The sequence below is a fragment of the Epinephelus fuscoguttatus genome, linkage group LG13, assembly GCF_011397635.1.
Source record: "Epinephelus fuscoguttatus linkage group LG13, E.fuscoguttatus.final_Chr_v1".
In the NCBI taxonomy this organism is placed as follows: Eukaryota; Metazoa; Chordata; class Actinopteri; order Perciformes; family Serranidae; genus Epinephelus; species Epinephelus fuscoguttatus.
In genome coordinates this window covers 1,049,255-1,075,230 of record NC_064764.1, presented here as the reverse complement: position 1 = coordinate 1,075,230, position 25,976 = coordinate 1,049,255, and the positions used below count along the sequence as shown (strand labels likewise).

The window sequence follows — 25,976 nt, the reverse complement described above, 5'->3', positions numbered from 1 at the left end:
AGCCACTCCCACCCCCTCCTTTCTCATCTTGCCTAATATCTTGGACCTTTTAATTGGATTAAGTATCCCATTCACATTATATGAAGCTATTTTCAATAACTTTTTCTGGGTTGCCATATTCACTATTTTCTCTCTTCCTCCGCTCCATACTTACCCCTAATGCTACAAAATTGGCAAACTGCCTTAAACAATACAGAACCAAAAACATCAACATTCACCTAAGAACTGGTGATCTTAAATAAAACTTCCTTGTGTGGGGTCTGCATTTTGACCCTGAATGAGTCCTGATAGTAAGTCTGCTCTGAGGGATGACCTCTTCCTCCAGGGGGAAGTGGGCGTTAAGTACAATTTCATCCTCCAAAGGTTGTTATTGTGACAGACCTTGTCTGTTCCATCAGACACCACCTTTGTAGATTGATTGATTATATTGTGTGTGTGTGTGTGTCATAAACACAAACATATGCCCAACCCTCATGGGTTTACGAGACACCATTACGATATCATTGCAGTGGTCAGTCCAAAATACATGTTATGTTACTGCTCAGTCCTAAACAAAATTCTCTGCCTTCTGCCCTCGTCCCAGCAAACAAATTCTGCCACGAAAAAACATCTTGTGTTGAGAATTTTTTTTTTTTTTTTTGTCAAACTGCTTATCTGCTTGAACTACTGGAAATACCATCAAATTCTAATTTTCAAGCACTACTCTGATGTTTCAAGTCAATTTTAATCAGGATTTCTTTACATTCTTAAAGTCTTTAAGGGCACTGAATTCGTTAATCTTAAAATTAGGCCGTAATTCGTAATATATTGCCTTTAATCAATATTTCAAAAGTCTTGAAAATACATGAGACATTGGAGGTAAAATTTTATTGTTTTTGTCTGTCGTTGCATTCTAAAATTTCAGAACAATTGGTAACATCTGTCTTTTAACAGAAAACTTACCAAATGCTTATTATATGAACATCACGCACATCAGAATAGCAGAATCAACAACACTCATACTTTGTTTCCAGCCACGGTGCTCAAAGCAGGTGGTCCACTGCCTGCTAGCTAGCTGTTGCTGTACCCTGGACAACATGGGGAAGTGCAATAAAAATTGGCTATTAAACCCAGATTTCATGACATTGTTTAAGCTAGTAAAAGACAATGCATACAAGGCTTGGTTTGTTTTAAAAAAAAAAAAAAAAAAAAAAAGATATGTTTTTTAAACTCTGTATGATGGGAATCAAGGGAGTGCAGTCCCACACACAGATGGCCTTACTGTGGGCAAGTATTAGTGTACCATTGTCTCAGAATGTGTGTCTGCCTGATTGTCCCCTTCTGCTGTCTTTCAGAGTATGTCACCAGACGACAAGTACATCATCACAGCCGACCGTGATGAGAAGATCAGAGTGAGCCACCTCAGGTCTCCGTACAACATCCAGTCCTTCTGTCTAGGACATCAACAGTGAGTTACTGAATGTACACGAAAGAACCGTTGTGTGTTGTGTCTGTGTGTGTGTGTGTGTGTGTGTGTGTGTGTGTGTGTGTGTGCGCGCGCGCTCATTGGGGTATCAGGTTAAGTTTGATTTGATCAATACTGTTCTTGTTTTTCTGTCAGGTTTGTCAGTGCTCTGCTGGTGCCACCAGGTCAACCACACTGGCTGCTGTCTGGATCAGGGGTATGTGTGCATTTCCCAAAGTTACATTAACACACATATGCATATTCACACAGGCCACTTATTAGTGTGGATGCTTCTGCAGCCACACTATTGATATTCAAATCTTTATTCTTGTTATTTCATCTTCCTTATGTTTTTTGGCAACTAACTACTTCTACATACTTTGTGCTACAGAAACCATTCAACTACCAAAATGTTTAGCTAATTCAGGACATGGGTGCTATATCTTTTCACATTTCTGGTATTTATTCTTTTTATGAAATTAAGCTTTTTGTAACTTTTTTGCCATTCATTTCTATTGGGAAAATCTTCAAATCCTCTTCAACCCACTACACTTAAAAATGTTACTGCTTCTGCATACTTTCAGCTAGAGACTTCATTCAAACTTTTAATGGGTCACAATAACTTGGTTATTAACTAAGTTATCGCAGTTTTAGTTTTATGCTGTTTTTGGACATTTTCTGCATTTATAATGGGCCTCTGTGGGACAGGGCTAGAGCATGTGACATGATCGCTAGAGTGCAGCTTTAAAATATTCAAAAAAATTTCCAACAAGTGGCTCTCATTCCCACAATTTTCACTCTACATACACGTATCTCAAAATGCAGGAAAATTTGTGCTGGTCGCAAAGCTGTCCCCATGGACTCACTCACACATACACATTTGGCTCAGTGAACTCCAAAGCGAAGGGAGCGCCAATTTTTTTCTCATTCACTCCTTTGTAAACTGAGAGGAAAATTTTCTGGAAAACAGCTGAGGGGCACCAGATGTCAAACTTGTGAGTATGATCACATTTTTGACACCACAAACATCACAAAGATATGTGTGCATTTGGGAGGAGTGTATTTCTCTGGTGGTATGCTAGACTATGATCGCACTCACGGTTTGGGAATAGGAGGGAGGAGTCTGAGAGGTCCCATGTCCATTTAAAAAAAAAAAAAAACCTCTGCTGAGAGCTGCTTTCTGCCTGTCTTGACTCTGCTCTCTCAGCTGGCCCTCATTAATCACCATGACAACAACCACTGACACACAAACTCACAGACGTGTTGGTGTTGGTGTGTGTGTGTCTCCGTGTGTGTGTGTCTAAGTCTAAATCTTAAATGCAGACATGACAGGAGCAGGATTTCCATTTTAAACAGCATGTAAACATTATCAGTGTTAGCTGTCTAAATACATACAATATTATACTCTATGCTCATTAACAATAGTACATGTAGTATGCAGCACTTGTACATCTTTTGATTAATCACTTCTTCTACGTAACTTCAGCTACAGAAACCAGTTCAAATGTGAAAACGTTCAGCTCTGTTGATGTTGATTTTCAGTTTGTGGCAATTTGTTTGATATTTCTGCACTTTCAGTGTTTTCTTTCATTTCAGCATTCTACTACTACTATTTTTCCTGTTCATTTTCTGATTACAACTTCTGCATACCTTCAGCTACAGAAACCATTCAAATGCAGGGTGGATGCTGTAGTCTACCGGTAGAGAGAGAGAGCTAAGTAGTGTTGAAGTAGAGTAGACGGCAGGGTTGCCAACTCTCACGCATCTGGCGTGTGACACACGCGTTCACCTTCCATCTCACGGTCTCACTCTGCCCAACTAATTCTCACACCAGCGACGAACGCTGGAAAAAGGCTGGCAGCTGAGTATTTTAAATTAATTTCAAACAGCCGGTGCACCCGGTGGGTGGAGTTGAAGTTTGCACCGAAGTTTTTACCGGTTGAGGGAAACGGAGTGCAGCTAAATGTTACTCTGGAAGACTACTCTCTGATTGGTGTGCAATCCATTTGCGCTTTGATTGGACAGCTCTAGTCTCACAGTCAGCCGACTACGCTGTCATGTTGAGATCTGAATCAATCGCATAGATGAGACGTGTGCTGCTGGGCAGTGCTGCTGTGTGTTAACTATGTTCAGCAAACCAGCCAGCAAGAAGCAAAAAACCTTGCACAGTTTCTTCCAAACTGTGTAAGTTGAGTAATGCTGTTGCGTTTAGATGCTAAATGATGACTAATTAATAGATGCCAATATATCGAGTTAAGCTAGTTAACAAGAATACTAATGTTATTGTTACCTATATTGAATCGCTTGCTAGCTAGTTTGATTCTAGGAAAAAACCCTCTCCTCCTTAATAAGAACTTGTGCAATCTTTATTGTCACAATAGAAAGAGCAGGGTCAGGGACGAGACAGTGGACCAGAGGCCAGCAAGGATGATCATGCAGGGTCTTCACAGGTGAGGAGCGATTATAACTGGCTGAGAGAAATTATCTATAGCATTAAAGTGACTTTGAGGTTAATTTCTACAGCAATTTCACTACTACTATTCCTAATTCTATTTCGAAATTTTGCTTTCCACATATTTTTTTTAATCTTTATTGCTACAATAGAAAGAGCAGGGTCAGGGAGGATAAGGTGGACCAGAGGCCAGCAAGGATGATCATGCAGGGTCTTCACAGGGCAGAAGAGAATATAACTGGCTGAGAAAAAATATCTATAGCATAAAAGTGACTTTGGGATTAATTTCCACAGCTCTGTCAAAAGGCATTTGGAGAGCTTTGTAAATGTCAAAAATGAAATGAAATGGTCCAGGTCCAGGCACTCTTAGACTCGCTCTTTAGACTACAATATATTCAACCATTTCAACAACAAATTTTGCTTTAAATCCAAAATGGGTCTTGTGTCTACAAAGTAATCGGCTATATGCCACATAGGCAAGGCCTAGTTTCTGGTTTTAACTAGTTTAGTCACTCTGAGCTGAATGCAGGTTCACTTGTGAAGGCCCTGCAAGTCAGAGTGGCTTTGAATGAATGTAGGTATTGCCCATCTCCAGAATGCTACCCCTAAACCCACCAGAATTCAGGAAATCACATCTACCACATCCAAAATTGTCTGGGGGAGGACCCCCAGGCCCCCCCCTAAACCACCATTTTCTCTCTGTGTATGATATGGCATGTAAGGTTTTAGGCCCTATCCATCTCCAGCAGGCGCCCCAAAAATCTGTTAGGATGCGGGGGATCAGGATCACATCTACCAAATCAGTTGACAGACCAAAATTTTATATGTTGGCTTAAACAACGAATTTGTGCTCGGCCCCGCTGAATCTCTCCAAGGTTTTTTGAAAAGTTGGCAACCCTGATGCCATTGCAGGGTGCAATACAGTAAAGAATCAGCAAAACTGAGGTAAATGTGGGTCAATGGGTTATATGCACAGCAGCCATCTTTGACAAATTATAGACGGACCTCTTCCGAGGACGACTGACAAAGATTGCCGCTATGCAAAAGATGTACACCCCCACCCCAGGTTTCAGGTTTCAGGCTCAGGAAAATTTTTCACTTTAAGCCCTGCAAATGTCAAAATGTTCAGCTCTTTAAGGACATTCATACTTTATTTTTTTCTACTTTATATGCTATTTAAAGTATGAACTACTGCTACTACTTCTAACTCTACATCTATTAGTAGTAGCAATGCTTCTACTACTTCTGTACATTTTTTGAATTATCACTACTTCTACATACCTTCAGCTACAGAAACCATTCGAATGTCAAAGTTCAGCTTTGTTAGGATTTTCAGATGTTTGTGGCAATTTGTTTGATATTTCTGCATTTTCAGCATTTTGTTTCATTTCAGCATTCAGCATCCACATGCATGTTCGCCAGGAAATGCATTTTCTAGTTAATAATATGAGCTTCATGTTCTCCATTTTACTCTGGAGTCAATTAGGTTCTGGAAATGTGACTCATGGGTTTTGCACCTGTTGGATGATTTCTGATTTTCTTTTTTCTTTTATATAAGTTATTATTCCCCAAGGGGGAAATTCAGTGTTTTCACTCCTTTACATACATTAAATGGAGAGATGTCAAAGTGAGGGGTCTGCCCATGGACAGGCACACCTTGGCAGTGTCCAGGAGGTGAACTTCTCCAGCTACCAGTCCACACTTCATATTTTGGTCCAGGTTGGGATTTGAACCGGCGACCCTCCAGTCCCTATGGACTGAGCTGCTGCCGTCCAACTGTATTTGTAACTGTAATCAATTCAATCAATCAGTCAATCAATTTTATTCATAAAGCCCAATATCACAAATCACAATTTGCCTCACAGGGCTTTACAGCATATGACATCTCTCTGTCCTGCAGCGGATAAGGAAAATGTCACAATCCCTGTCTCTCAGTCCTCTCCTGCAACACTGCTGCAGTAGTTTTCCACTCTCCCTCCCTCTGCTCCACTCTACCTGCCAGCCACGCCCACTTCATCAGGCCACTCTGCTCACCTGCCTCACAGCTGCAGCTCATTGCAATCAGGCCTGCATATAAGCCACTCCAGCACCTTCACTCACTGCCAGATTGTTCTTCTGCATTATGCGAGACTCTCCAGCGTTCTTCTCCTGCCTGATCTCCCGGTGCCAACTCTGCCTGTCCCCGACCTGCTCTCCTCGTCTGCCTCCCGGTAAACTCACCTGCCTTCTGTCCCCGACCTCGTGCTTTGCTTCAGCGTCTCTGCTTTCTGCCTGCTCGTCTGGTCTCGACTCCTCCGCCCGGCCTCGTCAACTCTCCTGCCTGCTCCTCAACGGTGCTTCTGCCTTCGCTGACGGCTCTTCTGGCTACGACCCCCACACCGGCTCCCGACCTCGCCTCAGCTCACTCCTCGTCGGCTTCTCAGCTCGATCAGCCGGCGTTTCAGCCTACGGAGCGCCTGCCTCGCCACCTTCGGCTGCCGTCAGCTACATCTCTTCTCCTCTCTGTGAAAGAGTTTTGAACTGTGTGGACCCGGGGCTCTGGAGCTTCCTCGCTTCCGTGCCTGAGCCCAGCCGCATCACTTCCCTTATCTGAGCTTCAGAGACTGTGTTAGGGCAACTTGCCCGAAGAACGAACTTTATCCTGTGTTTATTCTGCCTGCTGCATTCCCTGTTTGCTGTGGTGCTAATAAAAGTCATTACCAACTATTCCTGCGAGCCTGGTACTGCATTTGGGTTCACCAACACGCCCGTTTCAGTACAATCTGGCCAGAAATGGACCCAGCAGACCCGCTTCACCTCAGTCTCGCCTAGCCCGGGTGGAGGGCATGCTCCAGCAGCATGAGGCTCAGTTAGCCTCTAACGCGCGGAGGCTCGTCAGTCGGCGTCTGCTCTGGAACGAGCGCTAACCTCGCTAGCCGTCCAGGTGCAACAGATGGCGGCCGCCATGACACCACGCGCCGTTCCTGCTGCGGCTCCAGCCCCTCCTGCTCCGACCCGGGCGCCCTCCAGTACTGCACCGAGCCCGGGTGGGGCGCCAGAACGCTACGCAGGGGACCCTGAGGGCTGTAACCCTTTCCTGACAAACTGTTCCATTCTGTTCGCCTGCAACCTCATACCTTCACCACAGAGGGGCTAGAGTCGCCTTCGCCATCAACCACCTCACTGGAAGAGCACGTGGGGAACGGCAGAGTGGGAGAGAGGCACACCAGCCTGCGCCTCTTTCCAGGCTTTCTCAGAGGAGCTGCGCAAGGTTTTGGTCCCGTTCCTGGGGCCTGATGCTACAGGGGGTCTCATGAGCCAGAGGCAGGGGGATCGGACAGTTGCTGACTACGCCATTGACTTCAGGACCCGGGCTCGTCTCAGTGATTGGAACGCCGCCGCCCAATGTGACGCCTTCCTCAACGGGCTGGCTCCGTACGTGAAGGATGAGCTGGTTTCGTTCGACCTCCCCAGTTCCTGGACGGACTCATCGAGTTGACCACGAGGCTGGACAGGCGGATTCAGGCAAGGAGGAGGGAACAACGCCACGAGGAGGATCACCGGCCATCTTTCCGTCAACGACGGTTCCCAGCCCCTCCTGTCCCACCACCTGAACCCATACCAGGAGGGACGGAGCCCATGCAGGTGGGACGGACCAGCCTAACACCGGAGGAGCGAGAGCGACGACGCCGGGGAAATCTCTGCCTCTACTGTGGCCAGGCCGGCCATTTTGTTTCCCGGTGTCCAGCAAAAGGGAGGGCTCAGCGGTAAAGAGGGGCATTCTGCTGAGCCGGTCCCAGAACTCTGCCCCTAGCCCACGACCTCTGTTCCACGTCCAGCTCCTGCTGGTAGGGGGGTCCCACACCCTCGCTACCTTCATTGACTCTGGGGCAGACGTCAATCTAATGGACGAGGAACTCGCCCGCCAACTGGACATCAGCCGAGATCCTCTCCCTTGCCCCATGCCGGCCAGCGCTCTGGATGGTCATCTCCTGGGAACTGTCACCCATCAGACCGCCCCCATCTCTATGCTCCTGTCGGGCACCCATCATGAAACCATCCGGTTTCATATCCTGAGGTCTCCCAATCTTCCTCTCATCCTCGGCTATCCCTGGCTTCGATGCCACAGCCCCCATATAGACTGGTCCACGGGGTCCATCCTGGGATGGAGCCCCTCCTGTCAGCAGATCTGCCTCAGACCGACGGGGGCCCCCACGCCGTCTGCCAGCCCCTGCTCCATCCCTGATCTCTCCATGGTGCCCTCTGACTACCACGACTTCCGGGAGGTGTTCAGTAAGGCGAGAGCCACATCTCTGCCCCCACATCGGCCCTACGACTGCGCCATCGACCTCCTTCCCGGCTCTGTACCCCCCAAGGGCCGTCTTTACTCCCTGTCCGCACCTGAAAGGGAGGCCATGGAGACCTACATCAGCGATGCCCTGGCGCGGAATCATTCGACCCTCCTCGTCACCTGCTGGGGCAGGATTTTTCTTCGTTGACAAGAAAGATGGGTCTCTGAGGCCGTGCATCGATTACCGAGGTCTGAACGACATCACGGTGAAGAACCGCTATCCTCTCCCCCTCATCGCCTCAGCTTTCGAGCTGCTCAAAGGGTCCACCGTCTTCACAAAGCTGGATCTCCGCAACGCATACCATCTGGTTCGGATTCGAGAGGGGATGAGTGGAAGACGGCCTTCAACACCCCACAGGACATTACGAATATCTGGTGATGCCGTTTGGGCTGACCAATGCCCGGCAGTGTTCCAAGCCCTCATCAACGATGTGCTGAGAGATATGCTCAACAAGTTCGTGTTCGTCTACCTAGACGATATCCTGATCTTCTCCCGGTCCAAGCAGGAACACATCCTCCACGTCCAGACGGTGCTGCAACGCCTGCTAGAGAACGCCCTGTTTGTCAAGGCCGAGAAATGTGAGTTCCATGCCTCCTCGGTCTCCTTCCTGGGCTACATCATTGGCCGGGACCGCATGGAGATGGACCCCGCTAAGGTCTCAGCCGTCACCTCCTGGCCTGTTCCTGACTCTCGTAAGCAGCTGCAACGCTTTTTGGGGTTTGCCAACTTCTACAGGAGGTTCATCAGGGGCTACAGCACAGTGGCAGCACCTCTCACCGCCCTCACCTCCTCCAAGGTCCCTTTCCGCTGGACTTCAGCTGCCGAGGAGGCGTTCCAGCTCCTGAAGGGGCGTTTCACCTCGGCCCCCATCCTTCTGATCCCTGACCCCGAGAGACAGTTCGTCGTGGAAGTCGACGCCTCTGATGTGGGGGTAGGGGCCGTGCTCTCTCAGCGTTCTGCCAAGGACCAGAAACTACACCCCTGTGCCTTTTTCTCCAGGCGTCTGTCTCCAGCGGAAATGAATTATGACATCGGGAACCGAGAACTATTGGCGGTGAAGCTGGCACTGGAGGAGTGGCGCCACTGGTTGGAGGGATCCAAGACCCCCTTCCTCGTTTGGACCGACCACAAGAATCTGGAGTACATCCGCTCTGCTAAGAGACTGAACTCCCGTCAGGCCCGGTGGGCTCTGTTCTTCGCCAGATTCTTTGATAAAGCTTATAGTTAGGGCTGGCTCAGGCTTGTCCTGTACCAGCCCTTAGTTAGGCTGACTTAGGCCTAGTCTGCCGGAGGACCCCTCTATAATACACCGGGCCCCTTCTCTCCTTCTCTCTCTCTCTCTCTCTCGTATCCTATTACTGCATCTAGCTAACCCGGCCATTCTGGATGTCACTAACTCGGCTTCTTCTCCGGAGCCTTTGTGCTCCACTGTCTCTCAGATTAACTCATATCACAGCGGTGCCTGGACAGCGTGACGTGTGTGGTTGTGCTGCTGCCGTGGTCCTGCCAGATGCCTCCTGCTGCTGCTGCTGCCATCATTAGTCATTAGTCATACTTCTTCTGTTATTATACACATATGATTATTGTCACACATGGGCCCACGCTTCCCGACTCACCTCCCGGAATTCTCCGCACTAAGGAGGTTCTGCAGCGGCGGTTCTGGTGGGCCTCCATGGACGAAGACATCAGAGACTTTGTGAATGCATGCCCAGTCTGCAATCAGAACAAGGCTCCACGCCGGGCTCCCGCCGGGCACCTGCACCCTCTGCCTGTGCCCCACCGACCCTGGTCCCACATCTCATTAGACTTTGTTACTGGGCTGCCACTGTCAGGAGTTTACACCACCATCCTGACAGTAGTGGACCGGTTCACCAAGATGGCTCATTTCGTGCCCCTGGCCAAGCTCCCCTCGGCCAAAGAAACCGCTGAACTGGTTCTGCAGCACGTGTTCCGGCTCCACGGCCTCCCATCCGACGTGGTCTCAGACCGAGGCCCCCAGTTCACCTCTGCTTTCTGGAGGGAATTCTGCCGCCTTCTGGGAGCCTCTACCAGCCTGTCCTCCGGGTTTCATCCCCAATCCAACGGCCAGTCCGAGAGGATGAACCAGGAGATGGAGACGGCGCTCCGCTGCATGGCTTCCAAGCACCCTGCTTCGTGGTCCACTCAACTGCTGTGGGTGGAATACGCCCACAACACCCTCATCAGCTCTGCCACCGGGCTATCTCCATTTCAGTGCGCCTATGGCTACCAACCTCCCCTGTTTCCTGCACAGGAGAAAGAGACTGTCTGCCCCTCTGTGGAGGCCTGTTGCCGCCGGACCTGGGCGCAGGCTCGGACGGCCCTCCTACGAGCCGCTGACCGGTACACGACGGCCGCCAACCGCCGTCGCTCCCAGGCTCCCCCCTACCCGGTGGGACAGAAAGTGTGGCTGTCAACTCGAGACCTTCCTCTGAGGGTGGAGTCAAAGAAATTGGCCCCCAAGTTTATTGGGCCGTTCCCCATCGAGAAGGTAGTGAACCCTGTGGCGGTTCGGCTCAAGCTGCCCGCACCATGCGGATCCATCCTACCTTCCATGTCTCCAGGATCAAGCCATTCCGAGAGAGTCCCCTGCAGCCTGCCTCCCAGCCACCTCCACCTCCTCGCATCATTGACGGGGCCCCTGCTTACACGGTGCACCGCCTGTTACGCTCTCGTCGTCATGGGAGAGGCCTGCAATACCTCGTCGACTGGGAGGGATACGGTCCGGAGGAGCGGTCATGGGTTCCAGCCCGTCAGATCCTGGACGCACGGCTCATCAGGGAGTTCCATCGCCAACACCCTGACCAGCCCTCCAACTTCACCTCTGCACAAGGTGGCCCCAACACTGACCCTCAGTCTCCTCCTGCATCTGAGGCATCTGGGTCTAAGGAGGAGGAGGAGGGATCGGCCTCAGAGGATGAAGAGACTGGGACGGAGGCCTCTGAGGAATTTTAGCCCTCCTCCAGGCCCCCGCCACCCACCCGGCTCCTCTGGAACTGTTTGGGACGTCAGGAGCCGTCCCTTGAGGGGGGGGTTCTGTCACAATCCCTGTCTCTCAGTCCTCTCCTGCAACACTGCTGCAGTAGTTTTCCACTCTACCTGCCAGCCACGCCCACTTCATCAGGCCACTCTGCTCACCTGCCTCACAGCTGCAGCTCATTGCAATCAGGCCTGCATATAAGCCACTCCAGCACCTTCACTCACTGCCAGATTGTTCTTCTGAATTATCACGAGACTCTCCAGCGTTCTTCTCCTGCCTGATCTCCCGGTGCCAACTCTGCCTGTCCCCGACCTGCTCTCCTCGTCTGCCTCCCGATAAACTCACCTGCCTTCTGTCCCCGACCTCGTGCTTTGCTTCAGCGTCTCTGCTTTCTGCCTGCTCGTCTGGTCTCGACTCCTCCGCCCGGCCTCGTCAACTCTCCTGCCTGCTCCTCAACGGTGCTTCTGCCTTCGCTGACGGCTCTTCTGGCTACGACCCCCACACCGGCTCCTGACCTCGCCTCAGCTCACTCCTCGTCGGCTTCTCAGCTCGATCAGCCGGCGTTTCAGCCTACGGAGCGCCTGCCTCGCCACCTTCGGCTGCCGTAAGCTACATCTCTTCTCCTCTCTGTGAAAGAGTTTTGAACTGTGTGGAACCGGGGGCTCTGGAGCTTCCCCTCGGTTCCGTGACTGAGCCCAGCCGCTTCTCTTCCCCTTATCTGAGCTTCAGAGACTGTGTTAGGGCAACTTGCCCGAAGAACGAACTTTATCCTGTGTTTATTCTGCCTGCTGCATTCCCTGTTTGCTGTGGTGCTAATAAAAGTCATTACCAACTATTCCTGCGAGCCTGGTACTGCATTTGGGTTCACCAACACGCCCGTTTCAGAAAAACTTCCCAAAAAAAAACCCTGTAACTGTAGTGGTTCTGGTTCTGTAGGATTTCAGGGTCAGGTGCAAAACAACATTGAGCTGCTGCTTTGTTACTAAACCAAATGATAAAGAATCAGCAGACTTTAGTAAAGATTTGCGTGTTATTTAGTGTTGTCAAAGGCTTGTGCTTCGTTCTGTATGCATCTCAACATGTCTTCCATGTTTTATGCCTCCGCACCAGCAATAGTCGTGGCTGGAGGCATTATGTTTTTAGATTGTCTGTCTCATTCTCATGAACACGATATCTCAGGAACGCCTTGAGGGAATTTATTCAAAATTTAGCACAAACATCCACTTTGACTTAAGAATGAACTGATTAGAATTTGAAGGTCAGAGGTCAAGGTCACTGTGACTGAACAAAACGTGTTTTTTGCCACAACTCAAGAATTCATATGCTCATGCTGACAAAATTTCACACAAATGTCTGATAGGATAAAATGATGAAGTGGTGACATTTTATATCCAAGGGGTCAAAGGTCAATTTTGCTGTGACATCATGATGTTCTGCAAAAGCCCTTTTTTGGCCGTTATTCAACATCATAATTCACAACGCAAGGGGAGACATTCAGTCAGATACTGAATTGGTGACACTCATCTTGGATGTCCACCTTGAAACTGTGCTGATTGGATAGATCTTCTGTGCTGCCAGGGGCGAGATGTGTGTGAAGCATCCATGTTTTCCCAGACATGGATGTAAACTGTAACTGTAACTTGACGGGTGTGCAAAGGTATACTACCATGAGTAAATATAAATAAATGTAAACCCTCTACATTATGACAACAACAAAAGTTAACAAATAATATGACATCTCAAAAAAAGATAAACTGCTGGAGAATTCATTTTCTAGATCAAAGTACTGCCAAATCGCGCTGGTTTTGTGACAGGACATCTCCAATTTCCCACCGTGCTGTTTTAAAACTCCAATCTATTTGAGCATTACCGCTGGGAGGGGGACTGCTGTCTGATGGCTCTGTAGCACCCATTAGGCGGGCGGCTGCATGACAGTTAAGCGGCCTTGTACATGAATAAAAACTTAATAGGTTTAAGCGACTAATATTTCTGGTGCTGACTTCCGAGGTGGCAGATGTTTAATCGTTTAGACGTCTAATCGTGTGCATCCCTAATATTTACCAGTCTGGTTTTAGAGTTAACCACAATACCACAGTTAACCCCTGCCCTAGTCAGAGTTGTTAATAATCTTAAAATTAGCACTGACAATCATAAAGTTTCTGTTCTGGTACTCCTCAACCTCAGTAAAGCATTCAACACTGTGGACCATGTTATTCTTCCTCTGCTCATTGAACATTGTGTAGGCCTTAAAGGCACTGTTCTAAACTGTTTTTTCCCTCAGGGGTCAATTCTACATCCTTTGTTGTTTAAATTGTACATGCTTTTGCTTGGGTCCATAATACAGCAATATATTATTTCATATCAATCATATGCCGATGACACACAGTTATATATATCTTTTTCCACCAACAACCTTAGCTGATAAATGATCTCATACAGTCTGATAGATATCAGACTTTGGATGGTGAATGAAATTCAATCTTTGTTAACTTCCCTGTCTGTAAAACCATGTGAGCATGTCAAAAACTTGGGTGTGATTTTAGACGCTGAACTTAACTGCTAGAAGCACATCTCTGATATTTCTAAGACAGTCTTTTATCTCCTCAGAAATATATCAGATAGATGCTTCTTGTGTCAGTCAGATTCTGAAAAGAAAGCTGGTTCACGGTTTTATTTCCAGTAGCCTGGGTTACTGTTATACACTTTTTGCTGGACTGACAAAGCAGAAATTAAATCAACTCCAGCTTATTCACAATGCAGCAGCCAGAATCTTAACAAAAACAGAACGGTCTGACAACATAACTCCTATTTATCGTCTTTTCACTGGATCCAAATACAACAAATATTGATTTTAAAATACTCACACACCAGAGAGATCCCGTCAACAAATAAAGGTCTGTTCATTGTACCTAAAATCAACTCTCAATCAGCTCATGGTGCTTGTAGTCATTATGGTCCTACTCTCTGGAATTCTCTTCCACTTGAACTATGGTCTGCTACAACAGTGTTCTTTTAATAGCAAACTAAAAATGTATCTTTTTCACAAGCTTTTAGTAAGGTTTTTAAGTGTATTTTTATTTGTTTAAGGAATTAGTATTATTATTGTTATTATCTCCCCTTTTTTAAGAATAATGATGATAGTAGTAGCCTCTTATTCTGTTTGTTTTTATCATGTCCTGCTTTCTTTTATATATGTAATACTTTACTATCTTACATGATATTTTATGTTTCTCATGTATGAGAATTGAGGTTACGCATATCATGAAATGTGCTATATAAATAAAATTGACTTGACACAGTCTCCATCTCTGTAGAGAGGTGGCAGAGTTGGTATGGGTAGAAATCATACTTATCACCAGATTGTTCAAATCAGATTAATAACCCAAAGCCATGTAAACAGTTGATTTTTTGACAATGAAACATAAACGTCAAATCAGAAAAAAACTGTTATAATGTACCATGACACAAGTTTGTATTTTAATGCAGCAAAGATTGACAGTAATTTGAAACTTTGACAACATGATGTCAAAGCTGATACGAGCTTCCATCAGGGACAGTTATAATCAATGTACAGTTGAGTTTCAGTGTAATGTGAAGTATGTTTGTGTTTGTCAGGATGGGACCATAAAGCTGTGGGAGTATGAGTCAGGCCGTAAGCTGCAGAGCTGGGACCTCAAAGAGCTTGAAGAGACACCGAACTCTGAGGCTGACAAACGGAAGGTAACCATATTGGTAACAACAGCATGTTATACCCTATCAGCAAGGCTGTGGCATGTCCTTATGACTTTGGTGATTTCTTGACCGTTCGTCCGTCCATCCATCCAGCTAAAACATTAGCTTCAGCTAGAGTTAAGAATATGTTTTGCACAACACAGAGACTTTTATATTGTAGTCTGGTGAGAAAGGGATCACTATGGAAAGGAGGACTAATGATAGTGACCACTAACTCCTAACATACATTTGTTGTGTGAGTATTCAGTTAGGATAGGAAAAAAAAAAAAAGAATTCGACCAAAACACACTCAAAGGCTGGTGCAGGTTTTTATCTCACAACCACCATAGTTGCATAGGTTTATACAAGATGAGACCATCAAAGCTATAAAGGTGTAATTGAACAAATATTATTATTAGTATTATTATTGTTATTATTGAGGGTATCCACTCTAGGTGAGCAGGATCTCACATCAATGAACTGTCTTATAGAAGTGATCAGTTTTCTCCAGAGTGGCTGTACATTGTCCCCAATTCCAGAGGATATCAATAGATGTCTCCCTCTCTCTCTGTGTGACATTCTTCAGCAGTTTATTCATGGCTTCTCGGGTGTACTCTTTTTAAGCCCCTCAGTGGCTTGTAAATAAAACCCCCCATCTCCAGGGCACCAAATACAGACATTGGATCCAACCAAAATTACATTCAGGGTAATTGATTTCCAAATGTAATAAAATATCCACAAAATGATAAATGAACTATTTGAAAATGTAATTTGTTAAGTCTGAAGGGTTAATATTCTTTCTTTATCTTATTATTCCCTACCTTTGTGTCCTACCTGGATCTAGTACCAACATGCAGGCCTGTGTGAGAAGGGAATGTCTAAAAGAAGGAAAAGTATTAATGTGCAAGTGAACAGGTGTTACTTTCTGTTTTTGGTTTGGTCTTGTCACATTACTTTGTTTTGTCAGCTTGGGAAACTCTGCTTTATGCTCATTCATATAGTCCTTAAAAATTGATGTAGCATATCATCACAATATTTTTGTGTGGTAATATGATATCGTCACACACTGCCAAGTATTGATTTTTTAATTATGTAAGTTATTAATATTATAAATACAAATTAAACTTCTGGTAGCCTACTAGAATAATATAATCAATCTTTTTCGGTGCACTAGATACTAGATATAGACACTAGATATTTTGCTGCTCCAAAAAAAAAGGCTGCGGTGAGATAAACTTTATCTTATTAGACAAAACAGATGTTAAAGTTTTCCTTTGGGGACACAATTTACAGTTGAAAAAAGGTAATAAATCGCGATATATCACAATATATGTTATCGCAATACTCAGCATATTGCAACATATTTAAAGTTGTAATAAAATTTTATTGTGACTTAAGTGTGATTCCCAGTCCTAGTAAACATGCGTATGTGCAGCTAGCCAGTTTGGGCAGATGGTTTATAAAGTAACAAAGCAGCCTTCAAAGTAAGTTATTAATAACTTAAGAAAATAATATGTGCAGTAGTTCATCTTCCACCTTCTTTTCCCCTCTCTTAGTCAGTCTTTCTTTCTGTCAATCTCACACACACACACACACACACACACACACACACACACACACACATAAATATCACAGCACTCAGTCCTTGTCTTTGTCTTTTTTTTACAGTCCTGACAGTAGTGCTACAATAATGCATAAAATTGGCTGTGTGTGTGTGTGTGTGTTTGTTATTAATGGACATTGCTGGGAGGGTTACTTATAAAACATATTCCGCTACAGATTGCTGATTACATGCTCTAAAATTATATTTATACTATATTTTAAATACTTTGGATTATTTTTGAAGTACTTCAAAATCATCTTGCTGAGCTCATTTGTCGGGTCTTTTATTTTCATACCAAAAACACCCAACAGTGTCCTGGCTGTCCATCTCCTCTCACATTAGCCCCTTTTCCACCAACATTTCCAGGAACTTTTTTTACCAGGAATTTATTTACCTGGGTAAAATAATTCCTGGTAATCTGTGTGGTTTGCGTTTCCACCGCACCTCAAAGTTCCAGAAAATGTAATGAAATTGGCGTGATGACGTAGATGATTCGGCATGTGCCCTGTATTTAGCTCCGCCAGCTTGACTGGTTACATGTCGGTGTGGGAAGAGGAGGGGCGGTTTCTTTCAGCCAGCAGCTCAGTTTAAAAGTATTTTAAGATAAGTGTCAGACAAAGTTAGTCTACATACAGACAGCTGTCATTTGAGCTCATTAGTAACAATTCACTATCAGCCGAACTAGCGTGCTGTGCTTGTGTAAGACATAAAGTTAGTGTCGGTGGATGAGAGACTGTGGATAGAGCATATTGAATATCTCTGTCTACATGTTTACATGTTCACGCTTACTGAACACATGTATTGATAAAATATTGGCTTCTTACTCGCTAAGGGTTAATGTCACTTACAGTAACTAGTGTAGCTGCCGTCAACTCGAGTCATTTTTGAGTTATCTTCACTTCGTTTCCACTACGGCTGCTCGGCTGTTCACCGATTACCGTGTCGTATAGGCGTGTGTGTGTGTATATGTGGAGGAGTTTAGCACCGGCACAAAAGAACTGATACCGTTAGCGCTTAACAATAGTACGGTCTTTAATAATTTAGTTCCGGGGCTAATTTAGTACCGGGTTTTGGTACCCATCCTTAATCAAAACACAAACGAAGTGAAGCCTGTAGAAATGAAACAAAGTTTGCAGCGGCTGCCTGTACCAGGAAGTGCCGAACACTGCAAGTCCACCAATCAGCGTTCCTCGGCACGCAGCCCCGCCCCTCAAGAATTCCGGGTAATCTGAAAAGTCCTACCCCCTTACTAGGTGCTTCTTTCAGGGAAAGTTTGGGGTTGAGGAAAAGTTTTTTTTCCCCCAGGTAATTTCGGTGGAAATGCACGGAGGCTTTTCAAAAGCCCGGGTAAATGATAAAAGTTCCTGCGGTGGAAAAGGGGCTATTGTTGTGTGCCAGGTGCACTGCATACAGTTTTTATAATCAGTTTATGGGAAGTTTGCACCTCATCTCTGTCCACATTAAATCTGTCAAATACTTCTGTTCAGTCATGTAAACAATCCACATAGGCTATCAACAGTGTACTCGACAGGAGTTGTAACCACTTAAAAGTTGGGCAAGTACTTGCTCTCTCTCTGTGTTTGTACTTTTTAAACAGATAACAATGGATTTACAATTTATATTGTGATATTTACTGGAAATTATATAAAATATAGCCAACAGCAAGGAGATAATTATTACCAGAAACTTTAAGCTCCCCGGTGATCTCCCTTCAGACAGCTGACACCTTATTTAGGTTTCTGCTGTTAAATGAGGAGGTGTTGTGTCGATAACTCCTCATTTCAAATACATGAATCAGCTGTTCCTCGCCCACCACAGACCCTTCAAAGTTAGCAACAGGAATTAATAGAAACGGGGCTTCTGAAAAAGTTCAGCTCAGATCAGCAGCACTGCATCACTTGCTGCCAGTCAGAACATTCCAATAGAAAACAGTGCAATCAAACTGATGCTCCTCCCATCATATTCAGTTGGGACACAGTGTTGGAACAAATAAAACAAAACACAGTAAAAAAAGTTATCGCTGTTAAATGACTGTAATTCTGTGTGCGAGTCTGTTTATATACTGTAAATGATAATTTAGAACTTTTTCAGCTGTTGTCTTTACTTCATTACTCCACTTACTCTTAAATATGATCCAGAAATATATTCTCCCTAAAAGTCACGTGATTCTGACAATACTGATACACGTATTTAAAACTGTCCAACAACATGCCAAAATGATCACAGTAACTGAAACCTCTTCACTCTGCTGAGGGTTAATGGTGATCACGTGGGGACACTTGTTAGCCTGTTCCAATGGGTGTTCACTGAATGCTTGGGAGGACTCTTGCCTTGCCTCTGACAAGGAAGGATCCTTGACTTCGAGAAACACCCACTGTCTGTCTTTGTTTTATTTCCCAGAAGCCAACTGTGTGCAGAATCACCAGCTCTCCCGATGGTTGCCATGTAGCAGTTCAGTGTGAAAGGTGAGTATGTATTTTCAGAGCACTCTGTGCAAACATGTAACAGGGTTATTTGTTGTGATGCTGCCTTGGCCATTGTTATTGGACTTAGTTGTTGCCTGTGTGTTGCCTGTCTACATGTTTCGCTCTGTATGAAGTGCAAATGGAGAGAGGGTTAGTGGAACAGCATCAGACTGATGGCAGGACTGTATAATGCAGCACCACATGCATGCAGGTGTGCGTGTGCCACATGATCTAAGTGCATGAGATGCAACACATCATTTCCTCATAAAAGCATTTTTTCATAGCTGAGGTACTGTATATTAGTAGATATTATTTTGTGTTGCATAAACACACAATGTAACCAAAGTTTTTAACAAATCCATTAAACTATTGTTGGGTTTTGTTATGCGTTGCTGGAAGCGTTATGCTTTGGGGTTGTCTGTCCATCCCATTCTTGTGAACACCATATCTCAAGAACGCCTCGAGATTTTTTTTTTTTTTTTTTCTTTTTCTCAAAAATGGCACAACTGCCCAGTTGGATCATAATGAACTGATAAGATTTTGGTTGTCATAGGTAGGAATCACTATCGTTAAGGTTTTATCTATACTACTACTTTTATTGATACTCGATTCGGTACTTTATTGGTCCTCTTATTGGTTCTTTTTCATTTCTAAATAATTGCTTTTTAGAAAACATTAATTTAAAAAAAGAATAAATTCAGAACAGGATTATTGAATATTTTAAATAGAACAAATTGTTGTTTCTAGAGCAGCAATAGTAATTTTTACAACAGCAAAGTCACTAGAAAAATAATATTCCTGACATGACAATACTGAGTGAAGTTTAGTTTTTATCAGTCACTGTAAGTCAGTCCTGCTGTCCTCCTGTCCTTTGTCCTGCTCCCTCTCTGCTGATGTGATTCACTGCGTGCAGGTTAACATTAGCACTGGTAGAGAGAGGAGAGATTGTTTGCATCAGCCAGCAACTAAGTTTAAAAATATTTGCCCAATTTTAAGATAAGTGTCAAACAAGGTTAGTAACGAGCATAGCTGCTGTCAACTCAATAATTTTCAAGTTCTCTTCACTTCGTTTCCACCGTGGCCACTGACTACCATGTTGTGTAGGTGCGTGTGTGTGTATGTGGAGGAGGTTGGCCTCAGCACAGAGCGCAGATGAGAGGCTGCAGGATGATAATGAATTAAAACAAAATGTGTAGAAGTACTGATAAAAGAACCCACATCAGAGCTAATTTAGTACCCGGTTTCAGTACCTATCCCTAGTCATAGGTCATAGGTCAATGTCAGTGTGTCCTCGCCTGTTTCATTCTCATGAACATAGCTCAATAACATCTTGAAGGAATTTCCTCAAATTTGGCAAAAAGATCTACTGTATCTCAACAATGAACTTACTAGAATTCAGTGGTCAAGGTCAGTGTGACCTCACAAAACATGTTTTTGGCCATAACTCAAGAAATTCTTACACTAATTATGACAAAACTTCACACAAATGTCTAATAGGATAAAATAATAGTGATGACATTTTATATTCAAAAGGTCAACTTATCTGTGACATTGTCATGTTCTGAAAATAGAGTGATTCAGGAAGTTTCTGAGAGCAACTCTGAGCAAGGAGGGGACAGAAACTTTTATCTTAGTGACGAGGTGTGGTTGACCCCGTTGCTAGGTATGACACAGTCTTCTAAAAGCTGTGATTGGTTGTTACAAAAAGGAAAAAAGAAAAAAAAACAAAAACAAATGCGCTCCTAGTAATGAATGGACAGTGAAATCAACCGATCATAGAACTTAAACTGTATTAAGAAATGTGTAATCGTTAAAATAATTTTATGTCATGATGATGAAACTCAGCAAAATGAAATGAATTGTTACACAGCTTCAAAAATCTTTGAACGTACCTCATTCACATGCCGATTATTATATTGATTTGCTTATTGCTATGTGTCAGTAATTGCTGACAGCTATTACTGTGATTGCTGGCCTCCTTGTAAAAAGCGGTTTGATTTGGCAGAATGACCAAAACAACGAATGAAATGGAGAAAAAAAGAACAAGAAAGCCGAACTGGACAGAAGAGCAGTGCCTGCTGTTGGCACGGCTCATGGAGGAGAACAAAGGAGTTTTAAGAGGGAAATTCGGTCCCAGGATCACGGCACAAGGGAAGAGGCAGACCTGGGAGCGCATTGCCCGACAAATGAATGCGTCGTTCCCTCTCCTTTTACGCACAAGCGATGTGTGAGAAGCGCTGGTACGTGCTGCAATCCAAAGTGGGCGTTATTGCGTTACTACGCCGGTAGCGTCTTATTAAATCACTGTCGTTCAATATATGGAGAATATCTTTCCTTCCTCTCTGTCTTTCCGCCATCTTCTCTGTTTAAGACACTCTTAGGCTTCTTAAAAGTCCTCCTCCTTTCACTTTAGGAGCTCTCTTAAGGCCTAAGATGCTTTGTGAATAACTTCTATCTTACCAAGAAAAAATTCTAAGAAAAATCTTAGAATTCGAAGAATTCTAAGATTTTTCTTAGAATGATGTCACTAAGAGCTACTTTTAGTCTTAGGATTCTTTGTGAATACGGGCCCTGACCATTATTCACCATCAGATTTCAGGAACAGAAGGCGAGACATTTGGTCTGATACTGAATTGGTGACACTGCAATTGAAACTGTGCTTACTGTATAGATCTTTTGTGTGTGAAGAATCTATGTTTTCACAGACATGGATATGTAAACTACAGGAGGAACTTCACTGGTGTGCAAAAGCATACAGCCACAAGGTGGTAATTCTAGTTTTAAATTAAATGACTCTTATATCTTTCCTAATAATATGTTGGATGCATGTTAATATGTATTTTCAACCATATTTTAATAAAAAACATAATTAAAACTTAAATTAATAAACAGTAGTTTGGTGGCCCCTCTGCATTAACTCTGAGGACTCCCTGAGGGATGCAGACCCCCTGTTGAAGACCCAGGGAATAAAGCAACTAGTCATAATTATTAAGTGGGACATGATATTTTCTCGGGGCGGCACGGTGGTGTGGTGGTTAGCACTCTCGCCTCACAGCAAGAGGGTTGCTGGTTCCATTGCTCTGCAGACACATCTGGCAGTTATTTTTGACAGGCTTAGTGAATATACGCCACATGTCTTGTCATTTGTTGATATGTGTTGTTTATATTGGCAGAGGTGATTTATTGTCAGACTATGGTCCACGTTAAATTAAGAACTCGTGATATAGTCGAACCTTCAGCAGTGCATCATTTTCTATGAACTTTGCAAATGAAAATATCTGCTGTAAATAAAGGAGTCGCATTAATGTAGTGAAAAATAGTAAAGCCTTACAAAATTAGCAAAATTATCTAAACTAAACTTAATTTCAGTATTTAAGAAAATGTGCTGGATTACTTTTCACCTCTAAACATCAGTACTGCAGATCACAGAATGACCAAAAAAAGGGATTTAAAAATGTAAATCAGAGACTGATAAGTAGAAGTGAATTTATTTCTTGCAGAAGGAATGAGTGAACATGGTAATAGTTCTTCATCAGTCACTGAATGGACCTGCTCTCTAGCACTGAGTTAGTTCTATACAACATGTCACTTTGAACATTTTTATTTCAGTTCCAAACCGTTATAGTTGCTGTGACAGGATACCCCCTCTGAAGGCTGCTTTTAACTTTGACATGACAGCAGCACCTCGGCTGGTGTAAAGCTATTTTTGCTTCTGATCTTTAAATGTATTTTTGGTCCTATAGAAGTGCAAGGTCAGTGTGGAGCTGTAAGTATATATTGCACATGTAGGGGGCACTTAAAGTAGGTCAGAGGCAAAGAGGAAGACAAAGAAAAGACATCACTTCCATCAATGTTTCACATTCAGAGTTGGTCTCCTTGAACAGTAATCGGCTGATCAGTTTGATGTTTCCTGTGTGTCCTCAGAGTGTCCATGGTTCAGTTTTTCAGTCTGGACCAGGAGGGTGAAGAGAAGCTTGTGCCACACAGCAGGCTCTCCCTGCCCCACTGTCCACAAGACATGACCTTTGACCCGGAAGGCCGGCTCTGGGTGGTGATGGACTCCAGTGATGCACCACTCCAAATTTACACACACAGAAGAGACTCCTGGGAGGTACAGTGTGATACATTTGTACACATTCACATACTGGGGGTAGCTTTTATTTTTTTCCTTCTGTGTCAAACTCAAGCAGATGACACATGAGAAGGTCTGTTTAAAGATATTGGAACATATTATCTACATTTACCCACAGTGGACAGTCAGTCAGATTTGCACTGTAACATAGCATAATGAGACTGCTGGATAGCTAAGAAGAAGAATCGGTAACTGTGATTTTAAGCAGTGGTTTTCTTCGCCCTCTTTGATAAACATTGAAGTGAGCACAGGGATAGCCATTTTCACTGTGACCAGGCTGCATTAGGCTACACATATCAGTATAAAGCTGGGTTTTTTTTCGCTGTCGCTCGGTTCACCCCTTTGATATCGCTTCATCACTCAGTTGCAATTGCTCGTCAATGTGGCAGAAATCAACAGACTCGCTTTTTCACTTTGATGATGTCATTGAAGCAATCAGGGTATTTCTGGGCTTGACTGTCATGACATGTCAGCTTCATTAAAAGTATAGCTGCAAATTAAAAGCAACAATAGATGTAAAAACACACAGAGACAATACATCTGAACATTTATATCTCCGACTGCGGCAGCGGCTGAAAATTATACTTTTTTTGTTGTTGTTTTTTGGGCCATTTTGCCTTTAATGGACAGGACAAGTAAGTGGGAAGGGGGGAGAGAGAGAGGGGGGATGACATGCAGCAAACTGCCACAGGCTGGATTTGAACCCGGGCCGCTGCGGCAACGTCCTTGTACATGGGGCGCCTGCTCTACCACTAAGCCACCAATGCTCCAGAAAATTATACATTTTGATACATACAGGTATACATATTGCAAAACTCTGTAAAAGTCCACCAAAGCATACATTTTCTTTTCCAAATATTTATTTGAAAACAAAACCATTCATACGGTCAATAAAAAAACATTTTGTTAATAATAAAAAATGAATGTAATCTCAACAGTGACCGCGCCAGCCGTGTGCGTGTGTGTGTGTGTGTTAGTATGTCAGAGAGGAGGAGTATCAATTAAAAAAAAAAGTTTCCACTAATTATTTCGGTGTTTATTTATTTTATTCTTAAGGTTTTTTTCATTAAAATGCGTAATATAGCCAACAATATTATAGACCAATAGTCAATCTAATTTATTGTTGTAGAATGTATTTAGCAAATCACCACTTTCAACTGGAGACACAGTGCAGCAGCAGCAAAAGAAAAAGGCATTATAAAAAGCCGACAAATAGTGTTAATTAATTGACATGAGACATTGGAGAGGTTGTCAGTCCTATTCTATAGTCTGAAATATTTTTTTTTATTTTATCATAACTTCTCGGAAATTACTCAAAAATGCATTCATTGTGTGCTTCTGTGCACATGGGCAGCATAAACAATGAAGTCACATATGATGGTCTGGCAGATCGTTGCGGCGCTTGGAGGCAGTTGACAGTCACAGTTTTTTCAGCAGCCATTTTTCTTCCTACCAATAACCAGGGTCCAAAACTAACACTCGCCACTCGCCAATTATGGGTTGATTTTGTCTCTGGCTGGTAAATTTTTTTTTTTTTTTTTTTTTTTTTTTATAATTTTTTTTATTGTGCAATATGACATTACAGTGACAATACAGGACAAACAGAAAACAGGTGTGAACAACAAACAACAACAGATTTTGTGTGTTTGTGTGTGTGTGTGTGTGTGTGTGTGTGTGTGTGTGTGCGTGTGATTTGAGAGTAAGAAAGACAGTAATATATAATATAATAGTATTAATAGTAATAAATATTATAATCGTCAGACATGGAGATGGAGATGAGTATACAGAAGGAAAAAATAAATACATAAAGAAAATAACATAAATAAGTAAGTAACAACAATAACAACAATAATAATAACAACAATAATAATAATAATAATAATAATAATAATAATAATAATAATAATATGGAGGGTGGAGGAGAAGGGAGGGGGAGGGGGGGTCTTTATGAGATGTTTAATGTGATGCCTCATGTCCCTACCCACCCACACATGACCAGCCTGCGGCCCCCAACACCCCCGGAACCCCCCCCAACCCCCGTGTGCCCCGGACTGTATGCGGCACAACACCTTACCCTATGTCTAGATGTATATGTAGTCTTTATCATTATTTCATTTTTTATTTATTTATCCATTTTATTTATTTATTTGTTTATTAATATATATATTTTTTTATTTTATTTTATTTTATTTTATTTTTTATTTTATTTTAATGAGATAGTCTTTTAAGAGGTATGTGGTGCATTAAAACCGAGGAGATGGGTTGTTATGAACTGGCATTGTGTCCCCTTTCCTCTACCTAAACTAGTGTGTTGTGCATTAAAAAAGGTGATGTGCCACCTGAAAACAGTCCAGGGCGGGGGATTTGGGGTGGGGTGGGGTGGGGTGGGGGTGGAGGGGACAACCGGCCGTGGCCCAACAAGCGTGACCCAGCAGGGACCAGAGTGCAGGGACCAGTACAGAGGCTGTAGTAATTGATGTAATAATAGCTTGTTGTTGGTGATGACTGTAAGAAAGTGATGAATGGTTGCCAGATAGTGTCATGATTATTGTCGGAGGAGTTTGTATTTTCTAAGGAGATATATTCTATAATAACAATTTGTAAATATGTGTCCAGTGGTTATTGGTCGTCAGGCAGAAGAAGAGAGATAAAAATAAATAAATATATGAATCGGTAGTAATTACTAAGGATGGGAATGTCAGAGATCTGGGGCGGATGATGTGACTGGTTTGTGGCAGGTTAGTGGCAGGTTATGATTGTAAAAAAGTGATGAATGATAGCCAGGTAGGGTTATGATTATTGTCAGAGGAGTTTGTACTTTCTAAAGAGATGTAGTCTGT

The 25,976-nt window shown here is 43.8% G+C and overlaps 1 protein-coding gene across 1 annotated transcript in view; it reads left to right on the top strand.

The window, feature by feature from the left end:
* The window catches only part of wdr4 (WD repeat domain 4), a 77,598-nt gene that overhangs the window by 11,661 nt on the left and 39,961 nt on the right, over positions 1 to 25,976 (top strand). Inside the window, exons 5-9 of the mRNA XM_049594862.1 lie at positions 1,335 to 1,447; positions 1,601 to 1,661; positions 14,841 to 14,945; positions 18,940 to 19,004; positions 22,929 to 23,115. Of these exons, the coding sequence (XP_049450819.1) occupies positions 1,335 to 1,447; positions 1,601 to 1,661; positions 14,841 to 14,945; positions 18,940 to 19,004; positions 22,929 to 23,115 (531 nt within the window). The remainder of the gene's footprint in view (positions 1 to 1,334; positions 1,448 to 1,600; positions 1,662 to 14,840; positions 14,946 to 18,939; positions 19,005 to 22,928; positions 23,116 to 25,976) is intronic.